A 24679-nucleotide genomic window follows, 5' to 3' on the forward strand; every position below is an offset into this window, starting at 1 on the left:
TTTTCTTATGCTCTGCCTGTCTGCTAACATCAGCGCTGCTTAATATGTTGGCGCTTTATAAATACAATAAATAAAATAAATAACATCTACAAGTTGCATTGCTACTTGCATCCTCCCAGTGTACCACACTCCATATTCATTTCACCTGCTCTGCTTTCCTCACCTTACTCAGCTTTTCATGAACTGTTAGCTCTCCTGAAATCTCTCTCTCCCCCAGCAGCTCAAAAACCTCACAAACATTTAAAGGGGCACTACAGCGAAAAACTGTAAAATTTAAAATATGTGCAAACATATACAAATAAGAAGTACATTTTTTCCAGAGTAAAATGAGCCATAAATTACTTTTCTCCTATGTTGCTGTCACCTACAGTAGGTAGTAGAAATCTGACAGAAGTGACAGGTTTTGGACTAACCCATCGCTTTATAGGGGATTCTCAGGGATATATTTATTTTCAAAAGCACTTAGTGAATGGCAGTTGCTCTGTCCAACTGCCAAAAACACTGTGTAGGGAGCAGGGATACTGGCCATCATCTTTGTTTAAATCCTTTTTCAGGAATATCTTTATAAAGAATAAAAGCCTTGCTGAGAATCCCCTATGAAGAGATGGACTAGTCCAAAACCTGTCACTTCTGTCAGACAGTTCTGTCACTTCTCCCAGCCATTGTTGCGGTCTTATACCGCCCTCCGTCGAGCTCCACAAAACAATTTCTCAATAACTTTGTCTCCAGGCTCCCACACATCCTCCCCTCTGACCTCCCCACCATCATCCTCGGGGATTTCAATATTCCCATAGATGAACACCGCGACTGTTGTGACCCGGCTACTCACCATAGCCAACTCACTTGGCCTAGTACAACACACCAACACCCCCACTCACACTGCAGGTCACACTCTCAACCTTCTAGTCACTAAATCCACCACCATTACTGACCTTGACATCGCATCCTTCCCACCCTCAGACCATCACCTACAAACTACCTGCCCACCCACCTGGTCGATGGCAGCGTGACCTACGCAAGCTCAACCCTGGCGTCCTTGCTGACTCCCTCCATGCCCTCTCCTCCACACTCCCCATCCTAACCTGTCCTAATCTTGCTGCAGCTCAGTATCGCCAAACTCTCTCATCAGCCCTAGAGGAAGCTGCTCCCCCAATATTCTGCTGCAACTGCCCCCCTAGCCCTGGCGCACTACCAATTTTCACAACCTCCAGAGGGTAACACGCGCCAATGAACGGAAATGGAGGAAAACTTGACCTGACCAGGATTTCCTACAGTACAAGACTAACCTGCTGCAGTTCCACACTGCCCTTGCTGATGCAAAGCAGGAATACTTCACCAAGCTCATTGGAGCACAAGATTCCAACCCCCGGCGTCTTTTTGCCACTTTCAACTCCCTGCTTAAACCCACCATCTGTTTCCTCCCTCTCTGCCACAGATTTAACCACCCACTTCACCAACAAAATTATCTCCATCCGTCTGGAAATATCCAATCTTCAATCTTCACCTCCCACCCCTTCCCATCCAGCTTCTCCTCCACCCTATCCTCTGCTCACCTCCTTCACTCCTACTACCACTGAGGAAGTCAACCACCTACTGCAGACTTCCCATACCACTACCTCCCCACTTGACCCCATCCCTTCTGATTTACTCCAGCCTCACTTCACGGATTTGACCCCAGTCCTCACTCCCCTGATTAACCTCTCCCTATCCACAGGCACCTTCGCCTCTGACTTCAAGCAGGCCACTGTACTACACCTGCTCAAGAAACCCTCCCTTCGACCCCTCACTACCCTCCAACTACCGCCCTATCTCCCTCCTCACTTTTGCCTCAAAACTCCTTGAGCATCTGGTTCACAAACGCCTGACCCTGTACTTCAATGCCAACTCACTGCTAGGCCCACTGCAATCTGGATTTCGGCCTGCCCACTCAACCGAAACGGCTCTCACCAAAGTGGTCAGTGACCTTGCCTTAGCTAAAGCTGAAGGTAGATACTCCATTCTCCTCCTCCTTGACAGACCTTTCAGCAGCTTTTGACACAGTAGATCATCCCCTACTCCTCCAGTCCCTCCAGTCCATGGGCATTCACAACCTCGCCTTGACCTGGCTTTCATCCTACCTCTCCAACCACTCCTTCACAACGTCCTTCAATGAGTCCTCATCCACCCCCAACCATCTCTCGGTGGGAGTCCCCCAAGGCTCGGTCCTTGGCCCCCTACTGTTCTCCCTTTACACATCCTTTATTGGCAAGGTTATCTCCTCCATGGGTTTTAACTATCATCTGTATGCAGATGACACCCAGATCTACCTCAACACCCCTGACATATTCCCCACTAAAATGGACAAGGTCTCCTCCTGCCTATCAGCCATCTCCTCCTGGATGTCCGCTAGGTTCCTGAAACTAAATCCAGACAAAACGGAATTTATGATCTTCCCACCCCGGCCATCCCTGGACCTCCCAGATGTACATGTCACTGTTAACCACACTACCATTCTCCCTACCGCTCAAGCCCGCTGTCTGGGTGTCACCCTGGGCTCTCCTTCACTACCCACATCCAAAACCTCACAAAGTCCTGCAACCTCCACCTTTGTAACATCTGCAAGATCCGCCCTTTCCTGGCCTCTGCCACCACCAAACTCCTTATCCATGCCCTCATAATTTCCCTTCTTGACTACTGCAATGCCCTTCTGTCTGGTCTCCCTATGACCCGAATTGCCCCGCTGCAGTCCATCATGAATGCGGCAGCCAAAATTATCCACTCCTCCCATCGCTCCAACATGGCGGCTCCCCTCCGTGAATCCCTCCACTGGCTTCCTATCCAGTCCAGAATCAAATTCAAGATACTGTGTCTGACCTACAAATCTGTCCACAAAACCTGCCCAACCTACATTTCCGATCTTACTCAGAGGTACACACCTAGCCGCTCACTCCGCTCTTCCAATGAACTTCGCCTGACTGCCCCCCCCCCCTCCCCCGCATCACCCAGTCCCATGCACGCCTCCAGGACTTCTCAAGAGCTGCTCCAACACTATGGAACTTCCTAACTCCACCCATTAGGGCAGCTCCCTCCTTCAACATCTTCAAGAAGGCCCTCAAAACTCACCTTTTCACTCTGGCCTACCACCCCTCACAAGTGCTCCAAACCCGCAGCTGAACTCTGGTCCCCTACCTTTCGTGTCCCTACCTCTCCCTCTACATTGTAAGCCTTTGGGCAGGGTCCTCCTCCTTTTGTGTCCTACCTGATCATGCACCTCCATTACTGTGCATCCATGCTATGCATTTGAGTGAACCAAACTTGCCTAATCTCCATGCTCCATCCAATGACTGACTAAGCATTACCTGGTACTCATACTGTGCTGCGTGATCTGGTTTTCTTGTATTCCTGTATTGTCAAATTGCTGTATGTCACCCCTAAACAGTGTTCTCCCCAGATTTTTTTCCCAGCCGGGTGGCATGAAAAAGTAGCCGGGTGGCATTAAAAAAACTAGCCGGGTGGGGCGAGATGAGGGAATGCAGGGCCAGCACTTCTTTGCATAACTCTGCTTACAGCAGTAAAGGATGTGAGCTGATGACAGCCGGGTGCTCACCAAAACTAGCCGGGTGGAGCACCCGGCTAAAAGAGCCTGGGGAGAACACTGCCTAAATATTGTCTGTAACCTAAACTAATGTCCAGCGCTGCGTAATATGTTGGCGCTTTATAAATACAATAAATAAATAATACCTTGTGAATGAAATATAAGAATACTAACCTGTATTTGTGTTTTGGGCTATTTTAGGGGACCCCCTGACCCTTCTGTTTTAGTGGCTCGGCCTCCTGTGGTCACTATAATGGGTCACGTAGATCACGGGAAAACAACGCTGCTGGACCAGCTCCGCAAAACCCAGGTAGCAGCAATGGAGGTGGGGGGCATCACTCAACACATCGGAGCCTTTAGAGGTGAGGCAAGCTTGGAGTTCTGCCGTCATTTATTTCTGCTGGAGGCTGTAGTCTAGCGCAGTGATCTGCAAACTTGGCTCTCCAACTAGTTAAGGAACTACAAGTCTCACAATGCATTTGCCTTTATTACTCATGACTGTGGCTGTCAGACTCATGCAATGCATTGTGGGACTTGTAGTTCCTTAACAGCTGGAGAGCCAACTTTGCGGGTCACTGGTCTAGTGTTGGAACTCCTGCTGAATACACTCTCAGGATATCGGAGCTGAATTTATAAATCAAAGTTTAAGTGTACCTGAGATGAATGAATTAAAAGTTTTATACATACTGTACTTGATGCTTCCTCCAGCCCCCTTTGGCCTGATCCGCTCCCTTGCTTTCCTCCTCCGCTGCCTCGTTCTTTCACTGCGGTCCCAGTAACTTCGGCCAGTCAGCGCAGTGTGGCCCTGCGGCCGGGAATGTTCTGCGCCTGCGCAGTAAGCCCTGATTACCAAAGATACCGGGAGCCATAACGGAGGAGGAGGAGGACGACGGCGATGGACGGATCAGGCTGGAGGAAGCCCCAGGTACCTATACAACTTTAGCATTCATTAATCTCAGGTTTACTTTAAGAAGTGGGCAGTATTCCTTAATGTGCTGAAATCACTTACAGCTCTTAAAGGGATACTGTAGGGGGGTTGGGGGAAAATGAGTTGAAGTTACCCGGGGCTTCTAATGGTCCCCCGCAGACATCCTGTGCCCGTGCAGCTACTCACCGATGCTCTGGCCCCGCCTCCTGTTCACTTCTGGAATTTCAGACTTTAAAGTCTGAAAACCACTGCGCCTGCATTGCCGTGTCCTCGCTTCCTCTGATGTCACCAGGAGTGCACGGCGCAGGCACAGACCATACTGGGCCTGCGCAGTATGCGCCTGGTGCCATCAGCGGGAGTGAGGACACGGCAACGCAGATGCAGTGGTTTTCAGACTTTAAAGTCTGAAATTCCAGAAGGGAACCAGAGGCGGGGCTGGAGCATTGGGGAGTGGCTGCGCGGGCACAGGATGTCTGTGGGGGACCATTAGAAGCCCCAGGTAACTTCAACTCATTTTCCCCTGACCCCCCTACAGTGTCCCTTTAAGCGCGGTACACATGCCAGATTAAAGTCTGACAACCACCTCTGCCAATAAATCAGTGTGTACAGCGGCTGCTAACCGCAGTTTGGCCAGCGATCTGCCAGGTAGTTTAACTCAGCTGAGCGATGGCCACTACCTTTCATTCACATCGCTTACACGGTATGCTACGTGACGTCAATTACTACAGAATGCATTGTCAGGCTGCAGGCCCATACAGTACAGCCTTTGCCTATTGATGTCGTCTGAAGGAACGTGTCACGATCACCGACAGGTGACTTTGATTCAGTGTGTATACGGGCCTTTAGTGGGCCCCAGTGTCCCCTCTCCCTTGTTCCCTGTTTATGCCAGCCAAATCCTTTGTAACCAGACTGCAACTAGGCTCTAGTGCTCCCATCTTGTTCCCATTTTCAGTAGCCAAATCATTTAGCCTGAAAGTGCCGCAGTGGTGAATGAGCTAATTTGCTCTAAGCATGCGTGAGACCATGGACCGCACGCGCCCAGTAAAATAAATTGCTTGAGCTCGAAGGAAAGCAGATGCGCATGCGTGGTTTCATTTACTGGGCATGAGCAGTTTGTGCCCATTCACAGCCAGAGGCACTTCCAGCCCAGTGTCAGATTTACAAGATGCCGTAACGAGGAACACGGGACAACTAGAGCCCACCAAGAGCTGTAAGTGCTTGACATACATTATAGGAACTCTGCACCATTATTTAACTTTGATTTAAATATTTGATTCAGATTTGCTTGAAAGGACACATGAAGTGAGAGGTCTATAGAGGCTGATGTATTTATATCCTTTTAAGCAATACCAGTTGCCGGGCTGTCCTGCTGGTCCTCTGCCTCTAATATTATTAGCCATAGCCCCTGAACAAGCATGCAGCAGATCAGGTGTTTCTGACATTATTGTCAGATCTGACAAGATTAGCTGCATGCTTGTTTCTGGTGTGATTCCGACACTACTGCAGCCAAAAAGATCAGTGGTACTGCCAGGCAACTGGTATTGTTTAGGAAATAAATATGGCAGCCTCCATACCCCTCTCGCTTCCGTTGTCCTTTAAGGTGTAATGAGAGTGCAGCTATCCCCCCTAGCCATGTCTCTGGGTATTTGGATGCATCATACAGAAAATTGAGTCACGCTGTATTTTTTTTTCCCTGTACACCAATCAGAAGCAGCCTGTTGATTTGAATAGGATGAGATTTCTGCTTTCAAGTGCAGGGAAACGCTGCGAATTGGCTACAGTGGAAAGGTAGCCTGTAGAAAAATATAAATTCACTGGGTAACCTTTTGTTCTCTAAAGCAGGGGTCCCCAACCTTTTCCGGCCTGGGGACCACTTACTGACCAAATTTTTCTCCGGGGGGGGCGGGGCGGCTTATTGCGCGCGCGACCTAGTGGACAGTGTCGTGCGCAGCGGGTTACGGGGGGAGGGGCTGGGGTGCGGCAGCATAGCTAGCATAGTTTCCTCAGTATAGGGAGTTTAGTTGCCCCAGTATGGCTAGTATAGTTACCCCAGTTTAGCTAGTATAGTGCCCCAGTATAGCTAGTATAGTCCCAGTATGGGTCGGTAGTGCCCCAGGATGGCTAGTATAGTGCCCCAGCATGGCTAGTATAGTGCCCCAGCATGGCTAGTATAGTGCCCAGCTATAGCTAGTATAGTGCCCAGCTATGGCTAGTATAGTGCCCAGCATGGCTAGTATAGTGCCCCGCTATAGCTAGTATAGTGCCCAGCATGGCTAGTATAGTGCCCAGCTATAACTAGTATAGTGCCCAGCATGGCTAGTATAGTGCCCAGCATGGCTAGTATAGTGCCCCGCTATAGCTAGTATAGTGCCCCAGCATGGCTAGTATAGTGCCCAGTATCTGTAGGTGGTGCCGCCGCTTCTGTTACCTTATGTGCGGGCGGGCGGCCGCTTCCGGATTCCCCCATGCGCCGCTCTCCTTCATGCATGATGAAGTACTATCTCCTCCTATAACAGCAGCGCGTCTTGCGTCTGCTGTAAGGAGGGAAGGAGGCGGGGCAGCGGCTTCCTGTAGCGGCGATATGCATCGCCGCTACCATGGGAACCGCTGCCCCGCCTCCTTCCCTCCTTACAGCAGACGCAAGACGCGCTGCTGTTATAGGAGGAGATAGTACTGCATGAATGAGAGCGGCGCATGGGGAATCCGGAAGCGGCCGCCCGCTCATAAAGTAACAGAAGCGGCGGCCGCGGGTGGGAGGGGCAAGATGACAGACCCGCCGCGGCCCAGCTGGAAACTGCCAACGGACCGGCAGTGGGCTGCGGCCCGGTGGTTGGGGACCCCTGCTCTAAAGGATATTTCACTCCTACAGAGCAACTGCTGATACTTGCCATGCTCTTTCCATTTTGTTATAATGTTGCTCTTTGGGATTTTAAGATTTAGAATATTTTCTTTTATAACCTAACCCTGATCTATACTTCTCCACTACTTTGTCTGGCATCGTCCTTGGTTTCTCTCCACGTTGCTTGCTCAGACTTGGTTCACACTATAGGAAAGTCAAAATAAACTTGCGCGCACTCATGCAAATCCTCATGCGAATCCATTCACAAAAATCATGCAGCAAACAATGCTGTCCCTACAGCTAAGTTAAAAGCTGGGATCTTCGTTACAAGAATAAAGTCTCTGGCGTAGTAACCTACACCGTGTAGAGGTAGCCCAGTGTCGTATGTGTCCTAATTCTGGCCCACAAACATGCATAGCACAAACATGCGCGCATTCAGCGCATCAAAACCGATCTAAGGAATAGGAACACGTATCCTTACCGTCTTCTTTGGGACAGATTTTTTTTTTTTTTTTAAGCTTGTCTTGGCTCCTGTTGCATGCAACAGGAGTCCCGGGTAAGCAAGGCTATTAGCCCCGTGCACGGAAAATGCGTGAGTGCCCTAAAGCACCCCCACAAAACGTGCACGAGTAGCCACGGGCCCCACAATACAGCAGGGCCCTTCCGGTGTTCCCCGAAGGGAACTTATCCCCCTTTGCCATCGGCGCAGGGGGTACTAAGCATCCTCCAACCCGAGGGTTGGAGGACCCTGGCGGCATCCTCCAACACCCGAAGGGCTGGAGGACCCTGGACTGCCCTGTGGTTGCCCACAGGGCCTGGGCCACGTGGCCATCCACATGGTCCGTGGCTCCCCCGAGAGGGAGCCAGGTGGGAACCGAAGTCCCCTTGCGGCCGGAGTGATAAAAATTTCCGCACTCTCCCTAGCCAAAAGGCCGAGTAGCTGCGTTAGTTGGCTATGCATATGGGCAGTACAGACCAAAGCACCCTACTTTCGCCTGAGATCTGCCACATCTTAGGTTTTTTCAGGTGCACCTGGAGCGCCACATCCAGGAGCAGTACGCCTAAGCAAAGCCCTCAGCCATTCAGCCTCGACCATGGTATAGATCCATTCAATCAGCCTCTGGGAATTACGACCAGGAAGGACACCCTGCCACAGTGCCATCCCTCCAGATCCCCCCCAAAAAACCTCAAGAACAGATACTACACTTGATCTTAGCCAAAAGGCCGAGAAGCGATTCTTCTTTGGGACAGATAGTGCATCTAACTAATCCTGCAAGGGAGCTGGTAATACCTACAGTACATATGTACCATATGCACACACGGTGTTTTTTTTAATGTATTTGATCCTTGTGGCTAGGATTTTATCTAGTGCTCTCTTCCCCTATTAGTGATCTTAGCGCACACACAGCTTGCTGCCATGATTTTTGTGAATGGATTTGCATGAGTGTGCGGAAGTTCATTTTTACTTTGCTGTTTTGCTTGCCACACCCCTTCCAGCACCTCCCCATTACATCTGCAAGTGTTTAAGGCCTCTTTTCCATGGACTGTGGAGCTGTGTGCTCAGCAAGTAGTTACCAGGCAGCAACAAGCAGTTACCAGGCAGCTGTGAGCAGTTGGGAGAGGTTGAGAGGCATTTCACTGCCTATCAACAGTCCGTGGAAAAGAGGCCTAAATGTGGACATGAACTGTTGCACAGGACAGAAGGAAAACATAGAGAATGTGCCCTGTATGTATTTAGAGTTTAGCCCAGGCATGGGCAAACTTGGCCCTCCAGCTGTTAAGGAACTACAAGTCCCACAATGCATTGCAGGAGTCTGACAGACACAGTCATGACTCATAAAGGCAAATGCATTGTGGGACTTGTAGTTCTGTAACAGCTGGAGGGCCGAGTTTGACCATGCCTGGTTTAGCCTGTCACTCATCTGTGACTAATCACCACTCTAATTTGATCTCTCAGCCGTGTTAGCTCAGGAATCTCCTCTGACATGGCGGAACAGCTAATTTGTAAACACAAGATGTTAACCCTATGTCTACTTCCATGAAAGCAGGAAGTAGATACACTGCAGATTTATTGCAAGATTTTTATCAGCTGTAACAAAGAAATGTTTTGCTTTAAAGGTTAACACCTGAGTCATATCAGAGCATAATGTAGACTGCTGGAAGGTAGTGATTTTGGGCAGTAGCCTCATGCAGCTCTCACTCCAATATCTGTTATAAGTTGATCAGTGAGATGCGAATACTTTCAACTTTCAAATATATGCAGCTTGGAAATTATCCAATCAAATGCACATCCTGTGGAATTTGGCTCAATCCCAAGTGGCATTTAATTTGCATGTAAATTATTAGCATGTTCTGGACAGCCTCGATTTAAAAAAATGCTCACTATAGAGCAGGGGTAGGGAACCTATGGCTCGGGAGCCAGATGTGGCTCTTTTGATGGCTACATTTGGCTCACATACAAATCAGTAGGAGTTAATTCACTAAGCTACACTGCTCAAGCAGCGCAGCTTAGTGTGGCAGCGCAAGTAACATTTTCAAAGTAGGCATGCTACTGCTGTAGCATGCACTACTAACTTGCTCGCGCTCCCCCAAAAACGAACGACTGCTCCAATTGTCCAACTCTGGACCCTGTCAGGTCCAATGACTTTGTGGGGCGAGATCCTTGCAGTTTGATTGGCCCAATAGGCTGTCTGTCACTTGACAGGCAGCCTATTGGGCCAAAGTGTGGGGATCTCGCCCTACAAAGTGAATCAACCCCCAAATCAACTAGCTAATTGTACAAGATGTTAGGGCTGGTGCACACCAAAACCCGCTAGCAGATCCGCAAAATGCTAGCAGATTTTTAAACGCTTTTTTTTATTTTTATGAGGCGTTTTGCTAGCGTTTTGCGGATTGCTGCTGCGGTTTTCAGTATAGTAGATTTCATATATTGTTACAGTAAAACTGTTTCTGAACAGCTTCTATAACAAAAACGCCTGCAAAACCGCTCTGAAGTGCCGTTTTTCAGAGTGGTTTGCGTTTTTCCTATACTTAACATTGAGGCAGAAACGCATCCGAAATCCAAAAAATGCCTCACCCAGGCATTTTTCGTTTCTGCAAAACGCCTGCCGCTCTGGTGTGCACCACCCCATTGAGATACATTGACCAAGCAGATCCGCAGCCGCAAGCGGATCTGAAAACGCCCAAAAAGCCGCTCGGTGTGCACCAGCCCTTAGTCAGTATTTCTCCTGTCTGGCTCTCGGGAAAATTGCTGATGTTGCTGAAACCCAAGAGAAGCTGAAGACGTGTCTGACACTGCTGCTGCCCGGCAGATCAACTGTATACACATCGCCATGGCAACAGGGAGGTGAACCCTACTGTCCAAGTTTGAACATATTGTATAGCTCTCACGGAATTACATTTTACCCCTGCTATAGAGTGACAGCGTGATTCACCCAACTGCTAATTTACCAAACTTTTTTAGCTAATGCATTGTGTTCTGATATGATCCACATGAGGTTTCAGACTTTTACAACCTAGTAAGAGACATATAAAACCTGCAATCGGGCTACTTTCTCCTGTGTTCTCCAGTTGTAGTTAGGATCTTCAGCTTGTTTTGTCAGACGTTGGTATATCAAGATTTGGCAGGCAGAATTCCATATAGCTGACATGTTCTCATATTGTCTTATTTCCATTTGATACCATTTTAGGTGTTTGAATTGTGTTTTGTTCTTTTTTCTTCCTAGTTCGTTTACCTTCAGGCAATAACATCACGTTTCTGGACACCCCGGGACATGCTGCCTTCTCAGCCATTCGAGAGAGGGGGGCCAATGTGACCGATATAGTTATATTGGTGGTAGCTGCTGATGATGGAGTTATGAAGCAAACCGTGGAGTCCATTCAACATGCCAAAAATGCAAACGGTGCGACATAGTGATGGTGTAAAAAAAAAAAAGTATTGGTGAACATACTAATGCTGCTGCACAACAGTGGTGAGCTACACTAATGCAGCTGCACAACAGTGGTGAGCTACACTAATGCTGCTGCACAACAGGGTGAGCCACACTAATGCTGCTGCACAACAGTGGTGAGCTACACTAATGCTGCTGCACAACAGTGCTGAGCTACACTAAAGCTGCTGCACAACAGTGGTGAGCTACACTAATGCTGCTGCACAACAGTGGTGAGCTACACTAATGCTGCTGCACAACAGTGGTGAGCTACACTAATGCTGCTGCACAACAGGGTGAGCCACACTAATGCTGCTGCACAACAGTGGTGAGCCACACTAATGCAGCTGCACAACAGTGGTGAGCTACACTAATGCAGCTGCACAACAGTGGTGAGCTACACTAATGCTGCTGCACAACAGTGGTGAGCTACACTAATGCTGCTGCATAACAGTGGTGAGCTACACTCATGCTGCTGCACAACAGTGGTGAGCCACACTAATGCTGTTGCACAGCAGTGGTGAGCCACACTAATGCTGTTGCACAGCAGTGGTGAGCCACACTAATGCTGTTGCACAACAGTGGTGAGCTACACTAAAGCTGCTGCACAACAGTGGTGAGCTACACTAATGCTGCTGCATAACAGTGGTGAGCTACACTCATGCTGCTGCACAACAGTGGTGAGCTACACTAATGCTGCTGCACAACAGTGGTGAGCTACATAATTATAATTTTCTTTCACATCTCACCCTTTAGTTCCCATCATCCTGGCTATAAACAAGTGTGATAAAGCAGAGGCTGATCCAGAGCGAGTGAAGAACGAGCTTCTGGCCCACGACATAGTGTGTGAGGAGCTCGGAGGAGATATCCAGGCCATCAGTATATCCGCTCTGAAGGTAACAGCCACATAGCATCTAAGCAGATTTACATGTAAGAGACTGTTGCATTTTTTAGTTCTGTGCCTTAAAGGACAACTGTAGTGAGAAGAATATGGAGGCAGCCATATGTATTTCCTTTTAAACAATACCAGTTAACAGCCAGCCTTGCTGATCTATTTGGCTGCAGTGGTGTCTGAATAACACCAGAAACAAGCATGCAGCTAATCTCGTCAGACCTGACAGTAATGTCTGAAACATCTGATCTGCTGCATGCTTGTTCAGGGTCTATGGCTAAAAGTATTAGAGGCAGAGGGTCAGCTGGATAGCCAGGCAACTGGTATTGCTTAAAAGGAAATAAAAATGGCAGCCTCTATATCCCTCTCGCTTTAGTTGTACTTTAAAGGAAGCCTCTCATCAGGGGTGTAACAATAGCCCTTGCGTCGCCTGCCACCCGGGGGGGGGGGGGCAGTCCTGTACGTAATGCTGAGTGAAAGAAGAGGGTTATAAATTACTTCCTTCAGCTGGACAGGTCCTCTTCACTCCTCTTTTGTGCACAAGCGCCTTGTGGCCAATCACTATACAGCTTCCGACCCTGTCATAAGATATGCAGTGACAGAAGCCAGATGGTGATTGGCTGTACGGCGCTTGTACACTGAAGAAGAGGAAAGAGGACCTGTCCCGCCACCGGATGGAGGGAATGTGTAATATACTGTGACTGGGTAGGGGCCCAGCTGAAAAATGTCTGTTATGCCCTTGCATCTCATACATGTTTCTGCATATGTATTGCTTTGAGAAAGAGACTTAGGCTGTCACGAAAACATTGGCTTGGTTTGCAGTCAATAAATGTATTAAAGTGTACTTGAGATCTGTCAAAAGAAAGAAATTATACATACCTGGCGCTTCCTCCAGCCCCCTTCACGCTGATTGGTCTGTCGCCTTCTTCCCACACCGCCTAGATCCTCCGCTAGGTGGACCAGTAATTCCGCCAGTCATCGCAGGCGCAGTCCAGCCACATGAGCTCCCCCCATCGTGCTCCTGTAGCTGGAAGCATTCTGCGCCTGCACAGTAGTACTGAACAGGTACAGAACTCTCCCAGCGATGGGGCATGCAGCCTGGCAGCTCATGCACAGTACGCCCCGACTGATGGAATTACTGGGCCACCTAGCATAGAATCCATGTTGGCAAGGGACCGAAGGGGGCTGGAGGAAGCTTCAGGTATGTATAATTTCTTTCTTTTGCCAGATCTCAGGTTTCCTTTAAGAAATTGCCAATTCAAAAGTGTCTATAGAACCCACATTAGGCTCCACCATTTGGAGTGCAGGGCTATTACTATTAAGTGATTCATTCGCATGTCATTCTCCTGGATATATTTCTGGAACAAAACCTTGTTTTTCCATGCTGTTTTCACCGAACGTATCCTCTGATTATCTACTATATCTTTATGTGCTCTGCTTTTATAGGGTCGTTCATTCTAGGTTGTGTTTTTATCATAACACCAGCCCATTCCTGTGTGTATAAGGTCATTTGATTCTGTTTATGCCCTGTGAACAGGGGGAGAATCTTGATGCCTTGGTGGAAGCCGTAGTGACGTTAGCAGAAGTGATGGAGCTGAAGGCTGACCCCACAGGTCTGGTGGAGGGAACCGTGATTGAAAGCCGCACAGACAAAGGAAAGGGGTACATGTTCCAATGTTTATTACAGTTAGGCTGGATTGCAATGGCTGTACAGAAAAAAAAATATGATGTAGTGAATTGGTTGTGTACTATGAATAATTACTTGAAGATTAGCAGCAAAGAAAATATTCTCATACTTTTATTTTCAGGTATATAGTGTTTTCTCTAACATTGCATCACTCTCTAATATGTGCAGATTACACAACACTCAGCATTCAAAATGAGTCTTTCAGAGCAGTCTGTGAAGTAATGAACTCTCCTCTAGCAGAGAAAAAGTAAACAGTTTACTTACAGTTGAGATAATAAAAGTCAGATAACAGCCCTCTCCACGACTAGGGGCTGGTTCAGACGGGCGTTTTTGTGGCGTTTAACGCAGCGTTTCAGACGCAGCGTTTTTTGGGATCTACTGCCATCCCATGCAAGTGAATGGGAGCGTTTAGAGCTGGCTTTTGCAGGCTTTCATGAAAGCCTGGCAGTAGATCCCAGCGTTGCGTCTAGTCTCAAAAGCAACATGCTGCTTTCAGAGGCAGTAAACGCGAGGAAACAATAGCAGAGACCAGAACTGCTAGCCTTGAACACTTTTCAAAAGCTAGCTTTTAAACGCTGGCATTTAAACGCTGGCGTTTGAATGCAATGCCAAGCAAAAGCTCAGCAGACGCCCGTGTGAACCAGCCCTAAAGCTGGCCATAGACTGGCCCGATTTGCCGCCGTTTCGACAGCAGATTCGATCACTGGGATCGAATCTGCTGCCAATCGTTCGCACTACACGCCGAATTTCGATCCTTTTCGTCCGATCCCATCGATAGTTCCGTGCGGAAAATTAGCGTCGATCACCCGCGGGTAGGGAGCGTGTCGCTAGCGGCGTTCGAGTACCCGACGACCGACGCAATAGAGCCGCATACATTACCTGCTCCGCCGGCACGACTACGCCCGGTCACCGCTGCTCCGCGTCCGCGCTGGTCTCCGGCATGCTTCAGTTCCTCCTGCCCGGCAGGAAGTTTAAACAGTAGAGGGCGCTCTACTGTTTAAATTTCCTGCTGGGCAGGAAGAAGTAAAGCATGCCGGGGCCGGAGACCAGAGCGGAGACGGAGCAGCGGTGACCTGGGGACTGGAGTCGCGCCGGCGGAGCAGGTAATGTATGCGGGCGGGGGAAGCGGCGGCAGCACCACCACCACCACCGCAACAGATTGTGAACGGTTTCAGGCTGAAATCGGTTCACAATCTGTTTGCAGTAAAGGTAGCCATACGATCCCTCTCTGATCAGATTCGATCAGATAGGGATCTGTCAGTTGGTCGAATCTGATGGCAAATCGACCAGTGTATGGCTACCTTAAAACTTAGTCGGAGAGTTAATGGCTTGTTTGCATAGAGATAACAACTGGAGTTTCTTAACTCTTCCTGTACTGGAAACAATTAGACTGATGTATCTGATCTTAATGTTTTATTTCTTAGCTGTACTACACATACAAATCATAATATCATAATTTTTTTTTGCGTCAGTGTCTCTTTAAAATGGCACTGTAAGGACATATAGTAGAATGCAGTAGATTATTCAGCATACCCAATTTTACAGCAATGTTCCTGGTTTCAGTATCAGAAACGCGTCCTGTACCTGCTGTATATATTGCTGTATATCCATCAAGAGAAAAACGCAGTTAAAGGACAGTTAAAGCAATGGCAGCTCCTCCCTCCACTACCGATAGTTTAGAACTTTATGGCACATTCTGAAGACTAATAACTACAAATAAGTCAACGGGATGCTCATTTTTCCAACTTGCATGCAAATTTAAAGAACGTCAATCAAACAAACTTCCTGCAGGTTTAGATTGGCAAAATTTGAAGCTGCATACACTTTGCATTAACTTTGCATGCTAGTCTGAAAACAATAGCATCTCAATGATCACCTCTCTTCAGTGCCTCTGACCAATCTGCGTGACTGATGACATGCGTACATGGTGCAGTTTTTTCATCATACAGTTTAGCTCTGAGGAGTAGAGAGACTGTAATCCATAAAATGTCATCACAGCTTCTCCTGTCTTCCAGGTCTGTGACCACAGCCATTGTGCAGAGAGGAACACTCCGGAAGGGAGCCGTGCTGGTAGCGGGGAAGGTGTGGGGGAAAGTCCGCCTGATGTTTGATGAAAACAACACAGCACTGAACGATGTGAAGCCCAGCATGCCAGTGGAGATAGTTGGCTGGAAAGATCTGCCTTCTGCTGGAGAAGAAATCTTGGAAGTGGAATCTGAGGTGCGGTAGTCACTGTTTATGTTCACAACTGATAGCTCCTGTACAATATAGGATAACAAATTATTTAGGGAGATGAAAGTGTACCTGAGATCTCACAATAAGATTTTCTACTCGCCCTGGGCTTTCTTCAGCCCCATGAGAACCGATGCGTTCCTCGCCGTTCTCCCGCGGTCCTCAGTACGGCCGCAGTTAGTCCCGGTAATCTAACTCAGTCGCATCAGTCTCCTCTTCTGTGCATGTGCGGCTCCTGTTACCACTTCATCCGCTAAGCATCCATTTTTGCATCCACTCTGCTCAATTCACTCTGCATCCGCCTGTCCGAAGTGATTGCTTCTCACATGTCCCGCCGTCGCTTGGTCCCTCTGTACTCAGCTGGGAGGCCGGCAGAAACATGAGGCTTTCTATCGGAACCAATAGACCAATTCTCCCTAGCAAATATGTTCCCCTATAGGGATATGGGAAAAGGCATCCACTTGCCCGGAATTATCCCGGACTGCACAGAAGTGCGGTCCACTTTCTGCAATGAAACCATCGGATCTGTTGCAGAGTGACAAGTGTGAACACTGTCAATTTTACGTTTAGCGGAGAGCCAGAGATGGATTAACATATAATGGGGCCATTGGCAAGGTAGTATATTTGACGTTCTGTTATGGTCCATTTAGTAAGCTGAAGTGGAGAGAGGGATCAGAGAAGTTGGCGAGTGGGCCCCTCGACACCCACTAGGCCCCAGGCACCTGCCTAGGTTGCCTGGTGGATGATCCTGCTCTGCGGAGAACGGACATAAAAATGTCCGTTTTTTGCTCAAGTGGGAATACAGCCTAACTCTATAACGTGTTTCTGACATGGCACATTAATCTTTATTGCAGGTAGATTAATCTATCTGTTTATTTAAAGAAGTTCACCCTGCATTAGAGTTATCTCCCTTTCAGCTGATCGTCTCTTGAGACATGGAAGTCCGTTCAGGGTTGTGTCTGCGGCAGTCAGCCATCATTCACATCTACTTACATAACTTTATTAGTGTTTTCTTCCATAGGTGTTAAAGCCTATGGCACGTCTCAGACCAGTTATCAGTGGCAGGTGGCTACATATTAGAGGAAGAGTTATAGATCCTTAAATTCCAGAGCATACCAGCCTTTCAATCTAAATGTAAACACATTCCAGGCATAAAGCTGTCCTGGTTAGGTGTGGAATGGAGACCCAAAGGGTAGGGGCAGCATGTCTGAAGGCACTGGCTCCATAGGTTTTGAGGTGGATTTTTTTAAAGATGACCAAATTATTAGATCCTGCTGATCTTGGAAAGTGGGGGATGTGGTGCTTTTGTAAGAATGCCTTAATCTAGCCAGGTCCTACATTTTGTAAGGAATTGAATGTTGTTAGTCCAGTCTTGAAGAGTATTCTTCAGTTTGGGGGAACAAGTAGCATAAGCAAAAAAATCAGTGTTATATGGCAACGAGGGGGCTGTTACTAACTGCAGGAGGTGCAGGTCCTGGTTTTGAAGGCCTGTGTAGAGGGTATTGCAGTAATCCAGCCATGATGTGATAGAAGGGTAAACTAGGGTTGGCAGATCCTTTAACCCTTTAGCAGCAAATTTAGAGTCTTGCAAGTGCTCCAGGCCAATTTATTTTAGCACATTTTTTTTTAATTTCTTGAATAGTTTCATGTTCTTGCTTCTAATTAGTACTGCTGTAATGTGTATTCATGGCCATTTGTCACTAGAGGGCAGTGTGAGACAATAACAGAGGACTTCTGTAATCAGTTTCTATGTTTTCTGCTAGAGAGAGAGATCAAAGCATTCCAGGAATTTACAGCACTAGTTCTGTCGACTGAGGTCAAAAGCAGGGCACTATCTCAAACAATATTATTGAAGCTGCTAATAAGTTAAATACATTTCGGGTTTTGTAATATTCCTTAGGTGCAAGTAAGAACAATAGAAACTGCACATGGTTTTAGATCTGAGCTCTCTACCTATGGGTAGTGCTCACTGCAAGTAGAGCTGTTATGCTGCCAAGCGTTGACCTCCAATGACAAGAACTTCAGTTTTGTTAGCTTTTAGTTTCACCCAATTGTCAGTCATACATTCACTCCTGTGGTTCAGCAAAGGAAGCATTTATTGTTGGAGATGGATCCCTTACATCAGATTAGAAGGCTATATATAACTGGGTGTCATCAGTAGTGTTGGTGTTCAAATTCAGGTATTTGAAATTCGGAAATCCAAATTCACCTGTCCCACTTCAGCACTCAGACATGTGGACATGGTCAGGAGGAGTTCACTTATTTGCACTTCATGAGTCACGTGAAGCCCAAATCATTGAACTGACCCTGTCCACGTGTCTGGGTGCTGAAGTTTGGCGACGGGCGAATTCGGATTTCCAAATTTCAATAACCCAAATTTTAACACAAACACTAGTCATCAGCATAGCAGTAGTACATTAGGCTAAGTTTTTGGAAGATGCTTCCAAATGGTAGAATGTATACCGTGAATAACAAAGGGGATAGGAGGGAGCATTGGCACACTGTATTTTAGTGGTACAGGTTGGACAGAGAAGATGTCAAGGATACTCTTTGTGTTCTGCGAGCTGCTAGGACGTTCTAGGCTAGGCAGGAGTTAAAGTGTACCTGAGATGTAAATAATGGGTGTATTTATACTTACCTACTTCCTCCAGCCCCATGAGGTGTGTGTGGCCTCCCTCGCCGTCCTCTCCGGCCGTTCCGTTCACTTGTTATCTCCTCACCCCTGGTAATCTGGCCAGTTGTGCACTTCTGCGCATGCCCAGCCACGCGAGCACCCCTGCCGCACTCCTGCACGGTACTACTGCAGAAGCGCAGAATGCTCCTGATTGCCGAAGTGTGATGGGAGGTGCGTGTGCCGCCGAGCCAAGCATGCACAGAAGAGCGTAGCTGACGACGAGGAAGCCCATGCACCTCATGGGGCTGGAGGAAGCCCAAGGTAAGTATAAATACCCAACATCTCTGGTTTCCTTTCAGCAATTTAATTGGTAAAGGCTGAACTATTTCTGGGGCTCGGCAGCTGAGCAGTGTTTCTTTTTTCAGTTGACAGTTGAGCTGCTACATATTCTATACAGTAAAGGGTCTAATCTTCAATGTGTATCATGGACATAGCACAACCCCTCCACTCTTGCTTCTCACAGTGTAACGGTAAGCAGTTCACTGGTTCCCAATCTTTATTAAGTGATTACACATCATGCCAAATGCTCAGATCTCTGTGTCACGTATGTATAATAGAAAAATACTAATAATAACCATGAAATGGATGGAAAGAATGCATAGCCTAGAACCATTCAGGAATAATAATAAAAACAGTGGGACAGTTAGCGCCCCCCCCCCCCCCCCCCACACACACACACTGATTTAAAATGATAGCATAGCACCAGCAATTTGCACTCCACGTTATAGCCGCAGTGCGCACCACCCAAAAACAACACCCTCAGACTCAGTATAGATGGGTAGGTAGCCGGGTATAGGAAGTCAGGTGTAGATAGCCTCAGTATAGGTAGCCAAGCATAGGTGCCCCCAGTATAGAAAGTCAGGTGTAGGTGCCTTCAGTATAGGTAGCCAGACATAGGTGACCCTAGTATAAGTAGCCAGGCATAGGTACCTCTAGTATAGGTAGCAAAGCATAGGTGCTCCCAGGATAGATAGCCAGGCATAGATGCCCCCAGTATAGGTAGCCAGGCATAGATGCCCCCAGTATAGGTAGCCAGGCATAGGTGCCCACAGTATAGGTAGCCCAACATAGGTGCCCCCACTATAGGTAGCCAGCTATATGTGCCCCAGTAGCATTACTGCACCTGACTACTACGCTTCCTCCTTCAACCCGGAAGGAGGTAGTGTTTGTAGTCACGTGACCATGGCTTGGAACGCAGCGTGGGACACACCATGTGAAGCAGGCTGCTGGGTAAGTTTAACCCCCCGCACTCAGGTGCAGTAATTGGAGGATGAAATCCAAATGAAACTCATTCGGTTTTTATCCGAATTTTATCCGGAACTCATCCCTGTCCAACGCTGTCTCCCTCCCTGCTTCTCTGTTTCCGCTCAGTGTATAGTTAGAGTAGGGCTATAAAAAATGGCCGCTGATGTCTGCGGACATTGGCAGCAATTTTCTTGTAGCCCTGCTCAAACTATACATGGAGCAGAGGCAGAGAAGTGGGCAACAACACATGCCTGAGACTGTCGCAACACACAACTGTGAAACTGTGAAGAAGTTTATCAGGTCATGTATAACTTGTTGTTTTGATGTTTATTCAACTGGAATTATTAGAAATATTTTATTTTGGAATCGTCTAATCCCATCATTCTAATTTTGCAGCAACGGGCCAGAGAGGTTGTTGATTGGAGGACTCGTATCGAAGAGGAGGAGAAGAGCAAAAAAGACCTGGAGGTGATAACAGCCAAACAGCAGGAGCACAGAGATGCTCACAGGAAACTTCTAGATAGTTTCTATGGCAAGTCCTGGAAGCAGAAACGTATAATGCTGTATCAGACCGGTATCTACAACATGAACAAACCATCTGAAAAGGCAGAGAGTGATAAACTCACAGTGCCAATTATAATTAAAGGTGATTATTTAACTTATGTGCTCTTGAATGTTAAACCTGATCTCCTGAAATGTTAGTAAAAAAAGAACCTGTGAAGAAAAGGAGGTGCCCAGTGCTGGTGCTATTGGATGCTTCTATTCTGCCATCTGAATCCCATCTGCCATAGCAGAGTTGGCCTATTGGATATGCTGCCACATCACAGCAGGAGAAGCCAGTACCACTGAATTCTCTGAACTGCCACGGGAGGAAGAGGCAATATTGGCCATTTTGGAAAACGATAGCTTGGCTTTAATCAAAGTCATCACACCAAATGTCCATGTGATGATGGCAGAAAAGAAGCATCACTGAGTACCAGCACTGCTGCAGATTAGGTGAGTATAAAGTTTTATACAAACAGATTTTCGGTGGGTCCCCTTTAAAGAGAGTCTGAAGCCAAAATAAATACTTATTTTTACTGGCTATTTATGTTAAGCAAAATGAGCAATACTGAAATGCTGCATTCCCACGGCAGAACAAGGGCCTTGTACCCCCCAAATCCCCAAGGCAAAAATCGTGGGAGTGCTTCCTGGTAGAGGCAGAGCTTTGCGCCGTAGCTCTGCCTCTACTGGAGTCAATCCCTGCTGATCCCCGCCTCTCCCCGCCCCTCTCAGTCTTATTTCACAGAGGGGGCGGGGAGAGGCGGCGATTGACTCCAGTAGAGGCAGAGCTACAGAGCAAAGCTCTACCTCCCCGGGCAGCAAAATCCACGACCTGGAAAGTCATGGGATTTTGCCCAGGGATTTAAGGGGTATAAAGCCCTCGTTCTGCCGCTAGAATGTGGCGTTTCAGCACTGCTCATATTGCTCAACATAATTAGCCGGTAAAAAGAAGTATTTTTAATGGCTTCAGACTCTTTAACCACTTCAGGACGAGCAATTTTCACATATCAGCACTGCTCCCATTCATTCGCCAATTACTTTATTACTTACCACACTTATCTAAATATTGTTTTTTAGGACAAATTTAGGCTTTTAGTGTGTTATGATTTTGTTTAGTAATTACTTATTACTACTTTCTACTAAATTACTACTAAATTACTTATTACTTATTTTCTATGCATCTTAAGAGGGAAAAATGCATAGAAAAAAAGAGGAAAATGGAAAAACATACTATTTTTCCATTTACATCCATTATAGCTTTACAATAAACAGTGCTAACTATAAGTTAAACCCACAAATTGTATTTGCTTATCCATCCTGGTTATTACTACATTTAGATTATGTTCCTAGTACAATGTATAGTGACAATATTGTATTTGGAAATACAGATGTCCTTTTTCTGTTTTTTTTTTTGCTTTCTCGTACACTGCCAATGATTACAAAACCTTATTTGCAAAAATAACAGTAATATACCCTCATATTTTAAATATCTATACCCTCATGGCATAGATATTTAAAAAAAGCCAAGTTCCTAAGGTAACACTATATGTTCTTTCTTTTATATTCTGTCACTTTTCAATATGTTGACCGTGGCGCCCCAATCAATTACAAGTATAATGCTGCCGTGTAAGGACGAATCCTCGCATCCAAACAGTCAGAATTATACAGTTCACACAGCGCAGATATACTTCTCCTGATAGATGTGTCTCTCCACTCCTCCACCTGTGTGCACTCAGTGTGCAGAAAGAGCAAACAGGGAGGCTTTTTAGTGGAGTATATAAAAACTTTTATTACTGGATAAAAGGCAGGTATATACAGTTCGAGGATGGGCACTTACTTCAAGAGGGTCCCAATCCACTCAGGACTCTCTCTGGCTGGTATCGCTTCCCACCCAATGTGGTACTTAGGCCCCTCTACTCACTCCTGTAACCGTGCTGCCCGCTCCTGTCCCGACTAGTTTCGGCTAATGCCGTCTTCAGGGGATCAAGCAGCACGGTTACAGGAGCGAGTAGAGGGGCCTAAGTACCACATTGGGTGGGAAGCGATACCAGCCAGAGAGGGTCCTGAGTGGATTGGAGAGACACATCTATATTCTGTCACTTTGTTTTCATTTTACAAGCCATTTATTTTGGTACAGAATATGTGAAAATTTTATTGCTTTTGATTCAGTTTGTGAGTAAAAAGAAGACACAAGACATGGGCTTCAACCCTAAAACTCTCTAAACTCTATTCTACTACTTATCATGGTTAAAATGTTACACATGTTTCTTGTAGTTTTGCTAAAACTTTCCTAAGTTTGATCATAATTTTGAAATTGATTTTTTTTATGTTAGATTGAGTTTGTCCCTACCTATTTTAAAGACACACCAAAATGTATTCTACAACATGTCACGGTTAAAATGATATCACATGTGCCTCATTTAGTAACAAACTGTTGGTGCACGCTCCACAACTATACTGGACATATATATCCATTCAGTTTGCATTAAAGTGGACCCAAATTAAAAATACAAGATTTCAGAAATAAAATCTATTTTCTAAATTATAATAATAAATAGCAGCCTTTTTTCGGCTGCATGATGACATATATAAAATATTTTACATTTATTGGAGGAACCCCTCCCTTCCTTTCATATTGGGACAGAATCCAGCAGACTGGTGGAGGAGAGAAAAAACAAAACACAGGCTGCTACTGATGTCGCAGGAGAGGTGATCTCAGCTTGTGTGAGATTTCACATAGACGACGCCCCTGTGAGGGAGGGTAGCTGATGACAAACACACCCATGATCTAAAACCTCCTACTAAGCTCAGAAGTAATGGCTGCCATTTGTATAACCCTAGTTATAAAAGGAGAAGGGTGAGAAGCATGCACTGAAATGCTCATAGGCTTGAAGGAGTGTTTATTCTTATTTGTATGTATCAGAGTGGTGCAACTAAATATTTTGAAATAAAAAAAATGTTTGGTTTGGTGGATAAAGGGCACCTTAACCACTTCGGGACCGGCCGCCTAACCCCCCCTTAAGGACCAGGGCATTTTGCCGGATCCCGTCTGTGGTGTGCTGGGCTTTGTGTCCCCCATGGAGACAGGTGTCCCCCCTGTAGCCGGAAGCCATCACTCACCTTCCAGGCTCCAGCGATGAGCCGCAGAAGCCACCTCTTCTCCAGCCGGCATCTCCGCTCCAAATGACGCTCAGGTCGGGTCGCGGCTTGATGACGTCATCAAGCCGGGACCCGGTGCTGATGTCAGACGGAGCAGAGATGCCGGCCAGAGCGGAGGGGGGCGCCGATCGTCGCTGGAACAGCAGGGAGGTGAGTGGATCCTCTTCTTTTCCCCCCTGCTGCCGCCGCTGTCAAAGTGAACACTACGATCCGACAGTGATCGTAGTGATCACATGATCAGCAGCCATACGCGATGGCTGCTGATCACTGGGGGGAGATGCCAGCTGTCATATGACCGCTTAATCTCCCCTCTCGGGTGCGCACGATCGCGTCGGGAGCGGTTCTTTAGCGCGGACGTTGAATCAACCTACGGCGGTCCCCAATAGGTTAAGAAGGAACTGTAACCAAGGATTGAACTTCATACCAATCTGTAGCTGATACCCCGTTTTCCCATGAGAAAGCTTTACCTTTTCTCAAACCGATCATCAAGGGCTTCTCTGTGGCTGATATTGTGGTGAAACCCCTCCCACGGTGTTATGTCAGCACCTAGGTATTAACATCACACTGTGGAGGCCTTTTTTGCATTGTGGGAAATAACAGCTGTTTTCAACTGCCAAACAAGCAGCATCTCCTTCCACAGAGATTCACTTGCCAGCAGTAAAAATGTAATAAATTTCAGAATGTAAATCAGGGAGGGTAAAGATTTTACAATGGGCAAATATTGACTAAACCATTTATAAATAATTATTGTAAAAATGAAGCACTCTTTTCATTGCATTATTTTTACTGCAGTTCCTCCATAAGCTCCAATAAAGTTAGAGTAACCTAAGGTGCCCAGTGTTACTTATCTGGAGCTCCGTCTAGCTGGACTACAGTAGTCCTTCAAGTGTACTCGAAGCGGCATGTGACGTGATGAGATACATGTGTATGTACAGTGCAAAACCTGTACTATACTGTTTTGATTTTTTTTTTTAATT

General features: G+C 46.9%; 1 protein-coding gene and 1 pseudogene across 2 annotated transcripts in view; one reads left to right on the forward strand and one right to left on the reverse strand.

Moving 5' to 3' along the window:
* The window catches only part of MTIF2 (mitochondrial translational initiation factor 2), an 85180-nt gene that overhangs the window by 25112 nt on the left and 35389 nt on the right, over positions 1-24679 (forward strand). For both annotated transcript variants that reach the window (XM_068232546.1, XM_068232547.1), the window contains 6 exons: positions 3776-3936; positions 11067-11243; positions 12027-12166; positions 13700-13824; positions 15865-16069; positions 20397-20646. In XM_068232546.1, coding sequence (XP_068088647.1) covers positions 3776-3936; positions 11067-11243; positions 12027-12166; positions 13700-13824; positions 15865-16069; positions 20397-20646 — 1058 coding nt within the window. The remainder of the gene's footprint in view (positions 1-3775; positions 3937-11066; positions 11244-12026; positions 12167-13699; positions 13825-15864; positions 16070-20396; positions 20647-24679) is intronic.
* Positions 8440-8577, reverse strand: LOC137505819 (U2 spliceosomal RNA; annotated as a pseudogene).

This window comes from Hyperolius riggenbachi, chromosome 4, assembly GCF_040937935.1.
Source record: "Hyperolius riggenbachi isolate aHypRig1 chromosome 4, aHypRig1.pri, whole genome shotgun sequence".
Taxonomy (NCBI): Eukaryota; Metazoa; Chordata; class Amphibia; order Anura; family Hyperoliidae; genus Hyperolius; species Hyperolius riggenbachi.